Genomic DNA, 16,827 nt, shown 5'->3' with positions numbered 1-16,827 from the left:
GTTTGGAGGTCTTTAGCTATTGTCTCTACAGACATTTGGTGACTTCTGCGCACTGTGCGCTTCAGCATGTGCTGACCCTACTCTGTCATTTTATGTGGCCTACCACTTTGTGGCTGAGTTGCTGCTGTACTCAGTTGCTTCCACTTTGTTATAATACCACTAACAGTTGACCGTGGAATATTTAGTGGCAAGGAAATTTCATAGATGGACTTATCGCACAGATGGCAACCTATCACGGTACCACGCTGGAATTCACTGAGCTCCTGAGAGCGACCCATACCTTTACAAATGTTTGTAGAAGCAGTCTGTATGCCTAGGTGCTTGATTTTATTCACCTGTGGCCATGGAGGTGATTGGAACACCTGAATCCAATAATTTGGAGGGTTGTCCCAATACTTTTGGCAATACAGTATATATATATATATAAATATATATATATATATGTGTGTGTATGAATGGATTTGTGTAACAGCGTCTTAGTCTTTTCATAATATTTTTAAGACAAAAAAAGCATTTATCCAGGCATTCGTCCCACATTAATGATTACATTTCTGCGGAAATGTTGTACTGTGGAGATGTACTATATATTTTGCAGTCAATAAAAAGCTCTTGCAGAGTGAAGAAAAAAAAGTAATGTTTTAGGTAAACACATATCTCACCAAGAAGTCCCGCCACCTCATATGCTGCCTTCTGTTCAATAGTTTCATAGTTTAGAGCTTCAAAGAAAATATCCAGAACCAAAATATTGTCCCTGTTAGAGAGAAAGCAAAGGTGCTAAGACAGTGCGCTGTAATGGACACAATGACTAGAACAGGTCACGTTTACTAAGACTTGCCAAAAGACCTTTCTTTGCCAGACAGGGATGCACAAAGGTTCCATGCATCCCTGGGTAGGCAGTTCCATTGGTGTCAATTGGGACACAGCGACTGCGCGGACACAGATGCTGCTCCCAGTTTGACATTCATGCGGGTGCACAGCCTCCAACACATAATGGTTGTCTTCAGGGAGGTGCACACACACCTGAATAGATGTCAGATTGGGAGCGAGGGCTGTGGCCTTGTAGCCTCTGTGTTCCAATTGACATCAATGGGACTGCCTGCATGAGGATGCACTGAACACCACACCTGTACATCCCTATGTGGGTAAACACGGCCCTAACATGGGGCACAAATTGATACACCCCGTGTGGATGAGGCCTTACTAAGACTTGCCAAAAAGACTTTCTTACAATAAGACTTCAAGTGTATCTAAACTGAAAATCAAAAACGTAATATAATGCAGCTTTCTATTCCACAGATGAGTTGGCTTTTAGGAATGATACAAAATCTACCCCTGAAGTAGGCTCCTCTCTTCCCCTTCACTGTACTGCACAGGCTAGTTGAGTCTAGAGGTGCAGGGATACGTTGTAATATTTACTCTATCTCTGGTCTAGAAGGCTCCAGTCTGGTCTGTGCATGGTACCTCTGCGTCATCATGTACAATGTAAGGCGATTAACCCTGTGTTGTGTGTGGAGGAGGTAGGCATGCGACCCAAGCTGACAGCACCTTAGAGGGACTGCAGCACTGGACCCATCACATGGATTGAGAAAATCTGCTGGAGCCAGGAATAGGGTAATAAACCTCACCCCTGCACCCCTAAATGCGTATTTACTCCTTACAGAGAGGGGGGCTTAAAAAGGGGAATTGTATCTAATTCCTGCAGTTTAGCTTTATTTTATGTAATTTGTAAATGGCATTCAGTATGAACCAGTCCTAACGTATCTGCATGTCAGCTATGAATGTAAAACCCACTTCTGAAACACATGACCAATAAACTCTAAGTGGGGCACAAAATACACTCTTAGGTCTCCATCAGGGGAATACTTTAAAATGTGGATATGAGTGTCTGTCTGGGATGTGCATGCTCATAGGAAGCATTCTAACATTTAGATGGCCCCATGAGAATGTGAAAGTCTTAAAGCACATCATATTTTTGGTTTGAGTTATCTTAGTAAACATTGACCAATTCATGCTAGCAGGCTGTGTGAGGAAATTCAAAGTGCTTAGTGTGGAAATTCAAATGAAAAGACAGGACAGTGACAATGGATTATCTGGTACACATACAATGGTCTCAATGTACACACAAATCTTTGCTTTACTGGTAAGAAACTAGTAAAAGAAAGAGAAAATAAAAAAAAAAGAAAACAAAAACCATAGCAAATATAAATAACATAAAAAACCTTCGTACAAAATAAACATTTTCACAGATTGGTTAGATAACTGTAGCAATATTTATCTAAATCTACATGTATCTTTAATTCCTTATAGATATATCGATGACTTGTAATAGCATCTGTCTTCACAAGGATAGGCAATACATCTATTTCCAGCGCAGCATCACATTCACAAGGGTTAGTTAACTGCTACTATGTATTGCCTTCAGTTTTGCAAAGTCAACTGAATTCTGCATTTGTCTCAGGTCATCTGATGAACTCTGATCACTGGTGAACACACCAATCAAAGGGAATCTCAAAGTACAATGAAATCAAGAGACTTAAAGCTTCGGGATTTTATAGTAGAGAAGAGAAGCGCATCGTGGACAAAGTCAACAAAAGCCCCTGAGCATGTACAATTTTGGAGTTTCTCATTTAACTCCTGCCTGAGTACAAACACTTAAAGTGTTAAAAAAACCACAACAGTAAAATCTGTATATGGAGTAAAGCATGATTGTTATACTCACTGTGGAACCTAAGGGGTTAATCGTCTGCATTGTGTAAAAACGCTGTTTGATCCTGACTTCTCTAATCCTCCTCTTCTTCCAGTGTCCCCTTCTTATCTCCTGATAACAAATATCGTGTGGAGTCACTCTACACTTGCTCAGTTTGGTGTGTATTGCTAGAGAGGTCTTTTTTTCTTGGGAGAGTGCATGTGATCAGCACAGGGCTAATCAGCACTGTCTAGACACAGGTCAGGAGTCCTGAATCCTCCTAGAGCAGAATGAAAACTCCTCCTGCAAGCTTTAACCAGTGCTCTGCTGAACACTGATAGAAGTCACAGGACTGCTCTAACTGCTGATAAGAAAAGGTATTTAGCAGTTTATATTTACTAAAATAATTGCACTTCCATGTTGTGTGTACTGTGGGAACCCAGATATAGTGAATGCAGGGTCCTGGGTTTAGTAACACTTTAAGCACTTGCTGTACAGACAGTGTCATAAGTAAATTGGAGAAACATTCTACATGTCTCAATGTACATTTGCCAGTCAGGCAGAAAGTGGTGGTCAATTGCCAATGCATGGATGCTATATACCAGCAAACCCTTAGTTGTGAAGAATGCCTTCATGCCTCAAAATTTTCTGAGATTAGGAGAAAGAACACATTCAATGTATTCACGCAAAGGATCTTCCACAGCCCCTTTTATGCAGGGGACAAAAATGAATAAACAAAAATGAACGGTTTAACCAAATACTTTTTAACCACCTCCTGTCTGGCCGTTGTATATAAACGGCCGGACGGTGGCACTGCAGGGTCGGGTGGCCGTTTATAAACAGTCTCCCCGCACCCTGCTTGTGAGCGCTCCCTGGGAGTGCGCAGCACCGCGATCTGGTGCCCGCTGTGTCCTCCGGACACAGTGAAACACTGATTGTGTCAGGAATGGACTCAGCACTGGTGGTGGGACTCACCTGCCGTGTGGGCTGCAGTACCAGAGCTGACCAGCGGGTGCTCTCAGCAGCCAGAAGCTCACACGTGCAATCAGCCAAACCTGGGGCTGATTGCAGAAAGGTGTATTTAAGGCATGACCAGGCCTGTGATCTGGGCCTTGGTGTATGTTTTCCCATGAGTCTCTGTACCTGGTATCTTGTGTTCCTGCTTCGTTGCTGACCCGGCTTGATCCTGACCTCTGCTGACCATCTCCTGTTGAACCCCTGGCTTGCCTGACCATCCTTCTGCCTGATCCCCTGTACCGCGCTGCCCGTGAGATACTGAACCCGGCTTGTGACCTTGACCATTCTCTGCCTGCTCCTTTGGTACCTTGCTGCCCGCACGTTGCTGACTTGGCCCGTCTGACCACGCTAACTACTCTGCCATCCATCCATCCTGCACGGATCCAGCCGTACTTGCACATACCTCTGGCGGATCCCTCTACCACTAGCAGGTGTACTCAGGGGCCGCGACCTGGTTCCTGTCTGCTCCAAGTCCATCCCCACCATCAGGGGCCCTGGTGAATAAGCGGGCTGGGACTTAGACTCCGCGCCCTGGGGAATCCTGTCCTGAGGACCGCTAGAGGTACCACCAAACGGTCATTACAGAACCCTACGGCCGGCCTGACCGTTCCACCTCTCCAGCCCTGACTACGCCTGTGTTCCTGCACCTCCTAAGATTAGTGGAAGGTTGGTTTGCTCACTGTGCGTTTATATATATATATATATATATATATATATATATATATATATATATATATATATCTGGAAGGTTGGTTTGCTCACTGTGCGTTTATATATATATATCTGGAAGGCTGGTTTGCTCACTGTGCGTTTATATATATATCTGGGTGGCTAATAATAAACTGTATTATACTGTACCTGAAACCTGCGTTTCCCTGTGTTAGTCCACACCTTTCTGGTCATTCCTAGATTCCTGACAGATCGTTGGACGGGACCTCTGTACGAGGTCCCGATCACGTGATCGCTGATTGCCCAATCAGTGATCACATGCAAAGTAGTAAGCAAGATGTCACTTGTGACATCATTGCTTACTAGGTGTGAAATCTGGGAATGATCACAGAGGTCACATGGTACAAGGCTATTCACAACAGCCTTGTACCATGTGACAAGCTGTGACCAATCACAGCTCACACAGTAGTTCTCAATGGCTGCAAGAATATAGACAGAGAGAAAGAGAAATGATTGCTTTTACATCCTTTATGGGTGTAAAAGCAATCAGTTTAAAAAAATAAAAATAAAATCTTCATCACCCCCCACAAGTAGTACAGTGTCACCATGGTGACACTGTACTACTAGGGTGACAGTATGTTAAAAAAAAAAAAAATAATATAAAAAAAGGAAATAAAAATGTAAAAAAAATGTTTAAAAATTATAATTTTTGGTTATAAACTAATTTGGCTTTTTTTTTTTTACTAAATAGATAATGGAATACATTTTGGCCAGGATTTATGATGAAATATTATTTATTTGCAAAAGTTATAAGAAAAACACTTTTTTTCAAACTTTTTGGACTTTTTCATTTACATAGCAAAAAAAATAAAAATCCCAGAGGGGAATAAATACCACCAAAATAAAGTTTTATCTGTCTCAAAAAAATGGTAAAAAATGTATATGGGTACAGTGTTGCATGACCGTTTAATTGCCATTCAAAGTGTGATAGCACTGAAAGCTGAAAATTGCCCTGGACAGGAAGGGGGTAAAAGTGTCCGGACAGGAAGTGGTTAAACATTTTTCCCTTATTGACTTTTAAAAATATAAATGTTATATTATGGAGATTTTGCATAAGGTTTAGTGAAGTAAAACACTTTTGATAGTTAAATAATACATTCTTTAAATACAGATGTTATACTTACAGAGGAAGATAAAGGGATTTGGTTCCAAAAGAGGAACAGTCCCTCCAGTTAAGGTACAATTGGGAACTAGTTGCTCTGTACGTTGACCAGCCTTGAAAGTTAAGTGAGCAGTGTCTAGCTCTACGTAACAGCAGGAAGGGGTCTCAGCAGCATTTTGGCCCACATCTAGTACATCTCAGAGAGACTTCACAAATGGTATGTCCACCCCTGCTAATGTAGAATTTAGGTAAAGGAGGCATGATTTAGATAGAGACCTAACTAAGCTAAAGAGACCTGGTCGCCAGACTATTCATTGCAACGATGAAGAGCACTGACTTAGTGGTTAGAACTTCCACCTAGCAGCACAAGGGTCTTAGATTTCAATCCCAACAAGGATACTCTTTGCATGGAGTTTGCATTTTCTTCCTGTCAGGGTCGTGGATAAGTAGGTACCATCATTCCTCCTGTACTGGGCCCAGGCCAGCAGGGGGGCCCAGGCAGCTGGGTGAATTGGACGTGGGCAGGGAGGGTGATCAGCACGCCATGGAATTATTTGAACTGATCCCCTGCATGGCTTTTCTTGCAGCAGCTGAAAGCTGGATTCTTCTCCTTTGCCTCCCAGCTGCTACAGTGATAGCATACAGGGGAACGGTTCCAGTAATTGCTCCCCTTCCCTCCCTGCTGCACCCATCACCCTCCCTGTGCACCATACATTTCCCTCTGCTGCCCAGGCCCTCCCTGTATGCCCCCACCACCCACAGTGCTGCATCACGAAGAAAGTGCAATGTTTCGGAGCCATGCAAAACTTCATCACATGCCCGACGAAGGGGTCCGAAACGTTGCATTTTTCTTTGTGATGTGATCTTTTTGGAATAAAAACCTTTATGGACCATATTGAGATCCGTGGTGTACTGGCGAATATGAATGTTTGCCTATGATGTTTCCAGTCCCAGCTGGTAGTTGTACAGCACCCTCTATTGATGAGCCATACTTCCAGGAATGTGTGCGAAGGGAATATAGTTATAGTACACAGTAGGGGGAGTCGGGATTCCAGTCCAGATGTGCGGACAGTGGGCAGCAATCCCTATTACGAGGATACGATGATCCACAATGTATGGACATGTAGCAATAAGAGAAATGGCTGTAAGCTGTCCAGACTGCGGCTCTGATTTCCAGGACATGAGCATGGAGGGACAGCTTACTAGCATTCCTAACTGCCTGGCAGATCACTGGCAAGGAATACACACAATATAACTGGATACTAACATTTATAGGTAAAGTTGATCCGGGGAATATCCGATTGCCTCTCGGGGGATCAGGAAGGAATTTTTCCCCTGCAGGAGCAATTTGGATCATGCTTTGCTTGGTTTTTTGCCTTCCTCTGGATCAACTGTGGGTGTAGGATTATAATTTTTTTTTTTTGGGTTGAACTGGATGGACTTTTGTCTTTTTTCAGCCAGACTAACTATGTAAGTATGGACAGTGCGGGCTCAAGGGCCAGCTGTTTTGTGCCCAACAATAATGACTGGCAGCTATCCCTTTTGCCCCATGTTAAAGATGGCCCTGTTGGCCAGAAATATTTAGTATTCTGGCCAGTAGAATGCATTTACGCACAACTCCATGGCACTGCAATGGCTGTTGTTGAGCATATACTAAAACATTCTCATGTCAGCGATGGGATGTTGAAACTTACCATGATAAATGGTTCACAAATACCTGGAGATATTGGAGCCGGGACAGGGGCGGACTGACAACTCATGGGGCCCCCTGGCAATAGGGGATCATGGGGCCCCTGTGTCCTTGCCCAAACTCAAAAAAACCTATGAAAAAGGTACCTGGGGCATCTCATGGGGCCCCCTACTGACCCCGGGCCCTAGGGCAGTGCCCGAGTTTCTAAATGGTCAGTCCGCCCCTGAGCCGGGATAATAGTACTACATTTCTATAGCATCCGAAACAAAAGGCCTAGAAATGACTTGTATGCTAGCAAATCATTCATATTTCAGGTTGGTGACATATTCTTAGTCAGATATAGTTAATTACTTTTAGCTGTGAAGGTTAATGGGGATGATAAGAAAATAGAGCTTAGCATATTATTAACAGCAACCACAGCTGTGACTGAACACACAGACGCCAGCCTCTGTAACTGTCTTCAAATGAGCCCATAATGATGACCTATAACTACATAGGAGCCAGGCCACTGAAAGCACACAACAGAAACCAAGCTGCTCCCGGCAAGTGTCACACCAAGCTAATGTTTTCTTGATTAAATCAGAATGTGCCTAACATACGTGTCATTGGTTCCTATCCTTTCCTCTATCACGAGGAGCAGTATTAAATGCGTAATGGTTACTCTGGTGTGCGGGAATCATTACACTAATTAAATGCAAAGCAGGTTTTATGTTATAGGTTTCTGTGTTTTAGGAATTGAAGATAAAATTCTGGGATAAGACAATGGGGGATATTTATAAATCTCTGACGACCCTGCACATTCAATGTGATCAATCCATTGGCATTAACCGCACATTCATTGGCAGCATTCAGCTATAGTGAGGTAAGTGTGATGCTATAGAATTTGTATACCAGTGAAGGTATTGTGGACTTTGACTTCCTTTGGAAAATGCTAGTTTCCTGGCAGTCTCTGGCTTCGGTATTTTTGAGATCCTGAACTGGGACAAGCATGCAGATCAGAAAAGTCAGAGTGAAACCACAACTCTGGCTCTCCATTCTTGATACAAGACAGCAATTGACAAAATACTGAAGTTACTATCCCAATCACAACCACGGCACCACCTGCCTGGAGTTTGCATGTTCTCCCTGTGCCTGCGTGGGTTTCCTCTGGGTACTGCGGTTTCCTCCCACACTCCAAAGACATGCTGGTAGGTTAATTGGCAGGTTAATTGGCTCCTGTCTAAATTGGCCCTAGTATGTGTATGTATGAATGTGAGTTAGGGACCTTCGATTGTACACCCCTTGAGGGTTAGGGACTGATGTGAATGTACAATATATATGTAAAAGCGCTGCGTAAATTGATGGCGCTATATAAGTACCTGAAATAAATAAAATAATAAAATAAAATACTAAGGTTGATTTACTTAAAGGAAAAGTAGGGCCAATACTCTTTTGGCCATACTTCTCCTGTGGGTCTTAGTTCTGCACTCCCCTGACCCATATGCAACTGACAGCGAGCTAAAGTGGCAGTACTAGGGTTGTTGGTTCGTATCCCAACCATGGCACCACCTTCCTGGAGTTTGCATGTTCTTCCTGTGCCTGCGTGGGTTTCCTCGGGGTACTCCGGTTTTCTTGCACACTCCAAAGACATGCTGGTAGGTTAATTGGCTCCTGACTAAATTGGCCCTAGTATGTATGAATGTGAGTAAGGGACCTTAGATTGTACTCCCCTTAAGGGTTGGGGACTGATGTGAATGTACAATATATATGTAAATGCTGAGTAAATTGACAGCACTATATAAGTATCTGTAATAAACAATTAAATAAATAAATACATAATAAGTCCGCTGTTGGCTGGCATCAGAGCCGGTCCAGGCTCTGGAGGGATCCCGACTTTAAAGTTGGGATCCACCCAGATGTCTGAACGGCAGCTGACTCAGCCTCTTACCACACTGCTGAGAACCTGAGCCAGCCATTCCTGCCCACCCCTCCACAGCCCGGCGCTCCAGTGAGCCCTGGAGGGGCAGGACAGAGAGCCGGAAATTAACAGTCTCCCGCCGTCTGCTCACTGAAGACTGAGGACTGAAGATACATTTTCGCCTGATCTCCAGAAACCTATAGATTAAGCCTGAGGTCCTCGTTGCCTACAGAGACGGAACCCATTCTAACCTGAGCTAAGTAACTTTGCAGCGTATTTCTATTGTTCACAGACTAACATTTCTGCTTTTTTTGCTCAGAAGTAGGTAGCAATTTGCTCCTTGCATGCATATCTTTCAACCTTGTATTGTATTCCTAAATTTGTATTAGTTTGTATGCACAGCATTTTCTGTTTAGTAAAATATTAATATACTACAGAGGTCTAAGCTTCCTTGGGTTTACTGCAAGAACCTTTAATACACACCAAAGCAAAACATCCTTGCAAGTAATTGGGTATTTTTTTCAAAGTGAATTTTCACCAGATTCACAAAGGTAAGGGAAACAAAATTCCTTTGCAAAATGTAAATTGCCTAGTAAAGTGAACAGACTATTTGTCTTTAGTAATTAATGTATATGTGTGACAACGAATGTCATGTTTGCAGATACACCCCAAAGACAACCTAGGAGATGATAAGATGTGCCAATATGGTTGGAGGACACAAAACACTAAATAATTCAGTGAGCTAAAAAAGGATCTTGCATGTCATGGCTGTAAATCAGTTAATTTATTGTGTATGGTCCGTAGCAGAAATGTAAAAATCGCTCTGGTACATAGGCATAAGCAAGCAATTAATGCTTGCAGTGAGGTCACAGCCCCACTGCCAGGGATCATTTTTTATTTGTCCAGAATTGTACTTTAACTTATTAACTGCTTGCCCGCCACCCTATAGAAGAAATACTGCCAAAGGGTGGCACGGCTACGCCAAATCATGTATATATATACGTGATTTTGCATTTCTGGGTAGGGGCGGCTTCAGCTGTTGATTACCAGGTCTCGGCTGGTGATTCCCTTCCAGCACCTGGCGATTTCCAAGCATCACTGATGGGGGAGAGGTCTGTATGTAAACAATGCAGATCTCTCTCCTGTTAGCTCCAGCACACTGCTTTCTATTGCTCTGCATAGCATAGCAATACAAAGCAGCGTGCTTACACTGTAAACACAGCACACAGTTAACCCTTTGATCACCCCTCATGTTAACCCCTTCCTGCCCAGTGTCATTAGTACAGTGTCAGTGATTTTTAATAGCACTGATTATTGTATTAGTGTCACTGGGGATGTCAGTGACAGTTAGTAATTTCCCCCCAGTGTCAGAATGCCCACTGCAGTCTTGCAGTCCCACTATAAGTCGCTGATCGCTGTCATTACTAGTATAAAAAAAAAAAAGTTCCAATATATACCACCATTTGTGGACATTATAACTTTCATGTAAACCAATTCATTTACAGGTATTGGGATTTTTTTTATAGCAAAGACATGTCGCAGAATACATTTTGGCCTAAATTATGACGAAATTTGATTTTTTACATTTATTTACTGCATATGTTAAATAGCAAAAAGTAAAACATATTGTATTGTTTTTTTTCTCAAAATTGTCGGTCTTTTTTTGTTTATAGCACAAAACATAAAAACCGCAGAGGTGATCCAATACCACTGAAAGAAAGCTCCATTATGGGGAAAAAAAGAACAGAAATTTCATTTGGGTGCAGCATTGCATGACCGTACAATTGTCAGTTAATGTAGCGTAGCACTGTATCGCAAAAAATGGCCTGGTCAGGAAGGGGGGTAAATCCTCTTGAGGGCAAGTGGTTAAAGTCCTGTAAAAAAGAAGGCTCTCAAGCAGGATCGGACTGACAACTCATGGGGCCCCCGGGCAATAGGGGATCATGGGGCCCCTGTGTCCTTGCCCAAACTCAAAAAAGCCTATAAAAAAGGTACCAGGGGCATCTCATGGGGCCCCCTACTGACCCCGGGCCCTCGGCAGTGCCTGAGTTTCCAAATCGTCAGTCTACCCCTGCTCTCAAGCCCATGTTAGCTAGAAAGGCTTCTTTTGTGCCCCTCCCTGATTAAGTTTCATTTTGCTACTAGAGCCTGACCTTCCCTGACTTCATGGATAACTTCCACTAGTTGCCATCCCTCTGTCCAGTGAGTGTGTCTATACTGTCCTCTGAGGTAATTCCATTTGACAATCACATGGCTGTTGGTAGGGCTTAGCCAGCTACAATAACAAAGTGAAACTACTTCAGAGAGGGGCACAGAAGTGGCCTTTTGGGCTAATAAGGGCAACCTCTGATGTCTGCTTCTAGGTGGAAACTTTATATTTAAAAATGTAAAGTACAATAACGATGCATTTATAGTAGAACTAAAGGTTAAAGAAAAAGGATTGCTGGGAGGTGGGCTTTTATTGTACATGATGGAGTTGAGTTACTAAAGGCAAACAGACTGTGCACTTTGCCAGGGCAGTCACACTCTACAAGAGCATTCACTCTAGAGCTTAGTTAATGAGGCAAAGCATCACTTTGCAAAAAATACCCAATCACATGCAAGGAAAAAAAAACAGCCTATTTTGCTTGCACATGATTGGATGATGGAAGTCAGCAGAGCTTACTCTCATTTACTAAGCTCTGGAGCAAATGCCATGCAGAGTGCAGCTGCACTTGCAATGTGCACAGTCTATTTGCCTTTAGTAAATCAACCCCTGCATGGGTATTCTGCAATAAAAGCTCATTGTCTGCCGGCCAGAATATACAGCATGATGTGTTCTGCATGTACACTGAGCCTTCTATGCTTTGGTGCAGGGATGAATTAACTCTGGGGCCAATTAATCAAAATAGCTGAAGATGCTGAACCTGGATCAACAACGGAGCAACAAAAGGTCACTTTGGCAGGGAAGGCGTATTTGCTGTGCATACTTGCACACTATGGCTAAAGACCCCCCACCAGGATAGTCACTTAGTTCCAGTTTAATAATGCATGGTCCAATTTGTTTCAACTTTGAAAAAAAAATCCTTGCTGGTCCCCTACAGCAGTGGTCTCCAAACTGTGGCCCTGGGGCCGGATGCAGCCCTTTGCTTGCTTTTATCAGGCTCTTGGGCAATTGTTCCCTCCACTATCAGTAACAATGGGGCATAGTTCCTGCCACTGATACTGACAATGAGGCACTATTCCTCCCACTGACACCAATGATGGGGCACTATTCCTCTCACTGACACCAACAATGGGGCACTATTCCTGCCACCGACACCAATGATGGGGCACTATTCCTCCAACTGACTTCAACAATGGGACGTTATTCCTCCCACTGACCCGAACAATTGGGCACTATTCCTCCCACAGACACCAGTGATGGGGCTCTATTCCTCCCACTGACACCAAGGATGGGGCACTATTCCTCCCACTGACACCAATGATGGGGCACTATTCCTCCCACAGACACCAGTAATGGGGCTCTATTCCTCCCACTGACACCAATGATGGGGCACTATTCCTCCCACTGACTTCAACAATGGGACACTATTCCTCCCACTGACACCAACAATGGGACACTATTCCTCCCACTGACACCAATGATAGGGCTCTATTCCTCCCACTGACACCAATGGCGGGGCACTAATCCTCCCACTGACACCAAAGATGGGGCTCTATTCCTCCCACTGACACCAATGATGGGGCACTATTCTTCCCACTGACACCAATGATGGGGCCCTATTCCTCTCACTGACACCAATGATGGGGCGCTAATCCTCCCACTGACACCAAAGATGGGACATTGTTTATTCCCACTGACACCAAGACATTTTCTACTCTCGCTGGCCACAGTCTGGCCCTCCTAAAGTTTGAAGGACAGTTTAGAAAGTTTGGAGACCCCATTGTTGAGAAAGTTTGGAGACCCCTGCCCTAAGGCAATCCAATATCACCTGGATCAACAATCTACAGTGTTATTACTTAGAAAAATTAATGGCCAGTTACTATATTATGAACCTTTAGAAAGGCATCCAAATTTTTTTCTAGAACCATCGACTCATTTGGCTGAAACTAGCTCCTGTGGAAATCTTTTCCACATTTTCACAGCTCTTATTGTAAAGAAGCCTTTCAGTTTAGGGAGGTTACATCTCTTTTTTTTGCCATTTGCAATGAAACAAAGACATGAAATAAATAATCTGAATTCTGCAATCACATTTAGCTGCGACAGTGGGAAGTTATAGTGATAAGGAGGACAGAAGAAAAGGAAACTTTACCTGTCAACCATGGACAGAGGTCATGATGGAAACGATGGAGATGAGAATCCTGTGATGGACATTATGTAACTGTAGCTCCTTACCAAAATATCTTCTATTGTGTGTTTGCTTCTAGCATTCACTTTGGGTTTGAATCATTGTTGTCTAGTATGGGTATGTAGCAGGGGCGGACTGACCGTTCGAGCACTCAGGCACTGCCCGAAGGCCCGGGGTCAGTAGGGGGCCCCATGAAATGCCCCGGGTACCTTTTTTATAGGCTTTTTTGAGTGTGGGCAAGGACACAGGGGCCCCATGGTCCCCTATTGCCCAGGGGCCCCATGAGTTGTCAGTCCATCCCTGGTATGTAGTCTCGGTATGTATTTCCTTAGAGTGGAGCAATGGACAAAGTACAACTTGACATAATGTATGGTGCAGTCTGTCAATGTTAACACAGCCACTTTTGTGTTTCTGAGCTTCCACATCATCATTTTATTACCTGTTGATCCTGATAGATTTGCTACTTTTCCTCTGCCTTTATTAGGCCAAGCAGTCCAAGAAAAGGGGCATTTGTACGGTATTGAACAAACTACATACCATTGACAGGGTTTACAGCAGCTAGCTTTTAGTCCCTTTTCACACCAAGTCTCTTAGTGCATAGGGTAATAAATATGCAAGTTGTCGCATGTCATACACAGGGTAGCCAATTCATTTCAATGGGCTTGCCAATGTATGGAAAATAAGTTCCTGCAAGCATTTTTCCATGCATTTGGGCAGAAAAATACATGTCTTGCTTGCCGCGTATAGACATTAACAATTAGTCACTCGGCAAGCATGACATGCGGTTTTTTGCGTGTTCAAGCGCTATACTAGTATGAATATGGACTTATTCATATTAAATAAACTTGTTTTTGTTGCTGTTACTGCTCAAAATGTGTTAGCTGCAGTTAGGCTTTAATTTGTCTCTTAATTAAAGTGTTACTAAACCCAGGACCCTGCATTCACTATATCCTGTCTCCCACAGTACACAGAACATGAAAATGCAATTATTTTAGTAAATATAAACTGCTAAATACATTTTCTCATCAGCAGTTAGAGCAGTCTTGTGACTTCTATCAGTGTCCAGCAGAGCACTGGTTAAAGCTTGCAGGAGGAGTTTTCATTCTCCCCTGATTGTCCTGTGAGTCTGCATGACCCCTGACCCTCTGTCTGGACAGCTCTGATTTGCCCTGTGCAGATCACAAGCACCCTCCCCCTCAAAAAACCAAACCTCTCTAGCAATACACACCAAACTGAGCATGTGCAGAGTGAATCCTAGAGCTCTGTACTATCAGTAGATCGATTGGGGACAGTAGAAGAAGGGGAGGATCAGAGAAGACAGGATTTTTATTACACAATGCGGAGGGTTAACCCGAGGTTCCACAGCGAATATAACAAGCATGCTTTACTGCATATACAGACTGATTTTACTGTTGTGGGTTTAGTAACACTTTAATGTCTGTTTCAAACTACATGTCCATCTAAGACTACCCCACAGCATGACAATGCTACTCTTCACTCTCTCTACAGAAGGAGCAACATTGTCACCCTATTGCCGGCAGTGAAGTAACTGATGTACTGGCAGGATAAACAGGTGATAAAATACAAACTGCCGTGTTAATGCTATTGACAGACTGCATCCTATATATAATTCTTGATTTTTCTCATAGTTTTACATTAACAGTCACTGTTAAATAATAGCTTAGTGACAAAAATAGAAAAACATGACACGTTCTCTTTACATTAATGACTGGATTAACAGTAACCCAAATGAAACATTTATAGTGATTAAAAAAGAATGCTCTGGAAAACAAAGCATTTTTCCCAGCACGTCCTATGGGAAAATTATCTCTGTTGATGCCCTACTTTGTGCAAATCAATATGATTGCGGAGAACAAATTCTAGAACAAAAAAATCTCCATTAAAATTTTCAGAGATGAAAAAAGTTTACTTTTAAGACTCTTTTGAATTGTTACATTCGACTATTTCATAAACATTATAATAGCATTGGAGCATACTAACAGTACTACAATATGTACAGTATATGATAACATTTGCAGCAATTATACTTTGTATTTAAGATGGCAGACATGAGAGACTGGAGAACCCGTGGAGAACATTATGCTGCCTGTAACATCGTTCAGCATGACTGTTTTGGTGGTGGGTCAGTGATGGTCTGGGGAGGCATATCCATGGAGGGACACACAGACCCCTACAGGCTAGACTATGGCACCCTGACTGTTATTATGTATCGGGATGAAATCCTTGGACCCATTGTCAGACCCTACGTCGGTGCAGTGGGTCCTGGGGCCTCTTTGGTGCATGACAATGCCTGGCCTCATGTGGCGAGAGTATGCAGGCAGTTCCTGGAGGATGAAGGAATTGGTACCATTGAATGGCTCCCACGCTCTCCTGACCTAAATCCAATAGAACACCTCTGGGATATCATGTCTCGGTCCATCCAACACTGCCAGGTAGCACCTCAGACTGTCCAGGAGCTCAGTGATGCCCTGGTCCACATCTGGGAGGAAATACCCCAGGACACCATCCGTGATCTCATTAGGAGCATTCCCAGACGTTGTCAGGCATGCATACAAACATGTGGGGGCCATACAAACTACTGAGTACCATATTGAGTTGCTGCAATCAAATTTCAGCAAAATGGACTAGTCTGCTGCATCATTTTTCACTTTGATTTTCGGGGGGTGTCTTTGAATTCAGTCCTCTGTAGGTTGATAATTTTCGTTTCCATCAAACGATGGGGCATCCTTACATTCCTAACACATTACCCAGTCCATATCAGTATAGATATTTTTCCCCATTAAGATCTGATGTGTTTTCAAAGTGTGCCTTAAATTTTTTGAGCGGTGTATAAAAACTGTGGTTAGAGCCAGGGTTTTTTTCCAGCAGGAACACGGGGTGAACGCAGTTCTGGCAATTCCAGCATTGAATATATGTAATGACAAGGGGTGGTGGGGTGTGCTGGAGGGTCTACTGGTGCTGGCTGCTGAGGGATATATTGTTGCTGGGAGATTTTTTTTAATATAGGGGGAATCTATTATTGCTGGGAAAGTGTATTGTTGCTAATGGGGGTTCTATTGTTGCTGGGGGTCTTATGTTGCTGGAAGGGTCTATTGATGATGACTGCTAAGAGATCTATTGTTGCTGGGTGTTGGTATTGTGGATTTTGTTGTTGGTGGATTTATTGTTGCTGGGTGTCTATTTTTGCTGGCAGCAGGGGATCTATTTTTCTGTTTTGTTATTATTAACAAAATCCTTACAAACTACTTAGCACCACAAAATGAGACTTGGCTCTGTATTCCGCTAAAAGGGGCAATACTGGGAGGCTGTAGGGGCAGAAGGGATGGAGCTCAGAGGTGGGTACAGGGGCGGAGA

The 16,827-nt window shown here is 43.2% G+C and overlaps 1 protein-coding gene across 3 annotated transcripts in view; it reads right to left on the bottom strand.

Annotated features, from left to right (window-relative positions):
* Positions 1-16,827, bottom strand: part of ASIC1 (acid sensing ion channel subunit 1) — a 306,638-nt gene that overhangs the window by 24,298 nt on the left and 265,513 nt on the right. For all 3 annotated transcript variants that reach the window (XM_089687318.1, XM_089687319.1, XM_089687317.1), the window contains one exon: positions 660-751. In XM_089687318.1, the coding sequence (XP_089543444.1) occupies positions 660-751 (92 nt within the window). The remainder of the gene's footprint in view (positions 1-659; positions 752-16,827) is intronic.

The sequence above is a fragment of the Staurois parvus genome, unplaced genomic scaffold (genome assembly GCF_062004578.1).
Source record: "Staurois parvus isolate SC_StPar_1 unplaced genomic scaffold, SC_StPar_1.0 ptg000422l, whole genome shotgun sequence".
Taxonomy (NCBI): Eukaryota; Metazoa; Chordata; class Amphibia; order Anura; family Ranidae; genus Staurois; species Staurois parvus.
The sequence above is the reverse complement of the archived record's forward strand: the minus strand, read 5'-3'. Positions and strand labels throughout refer to the sequence as shown.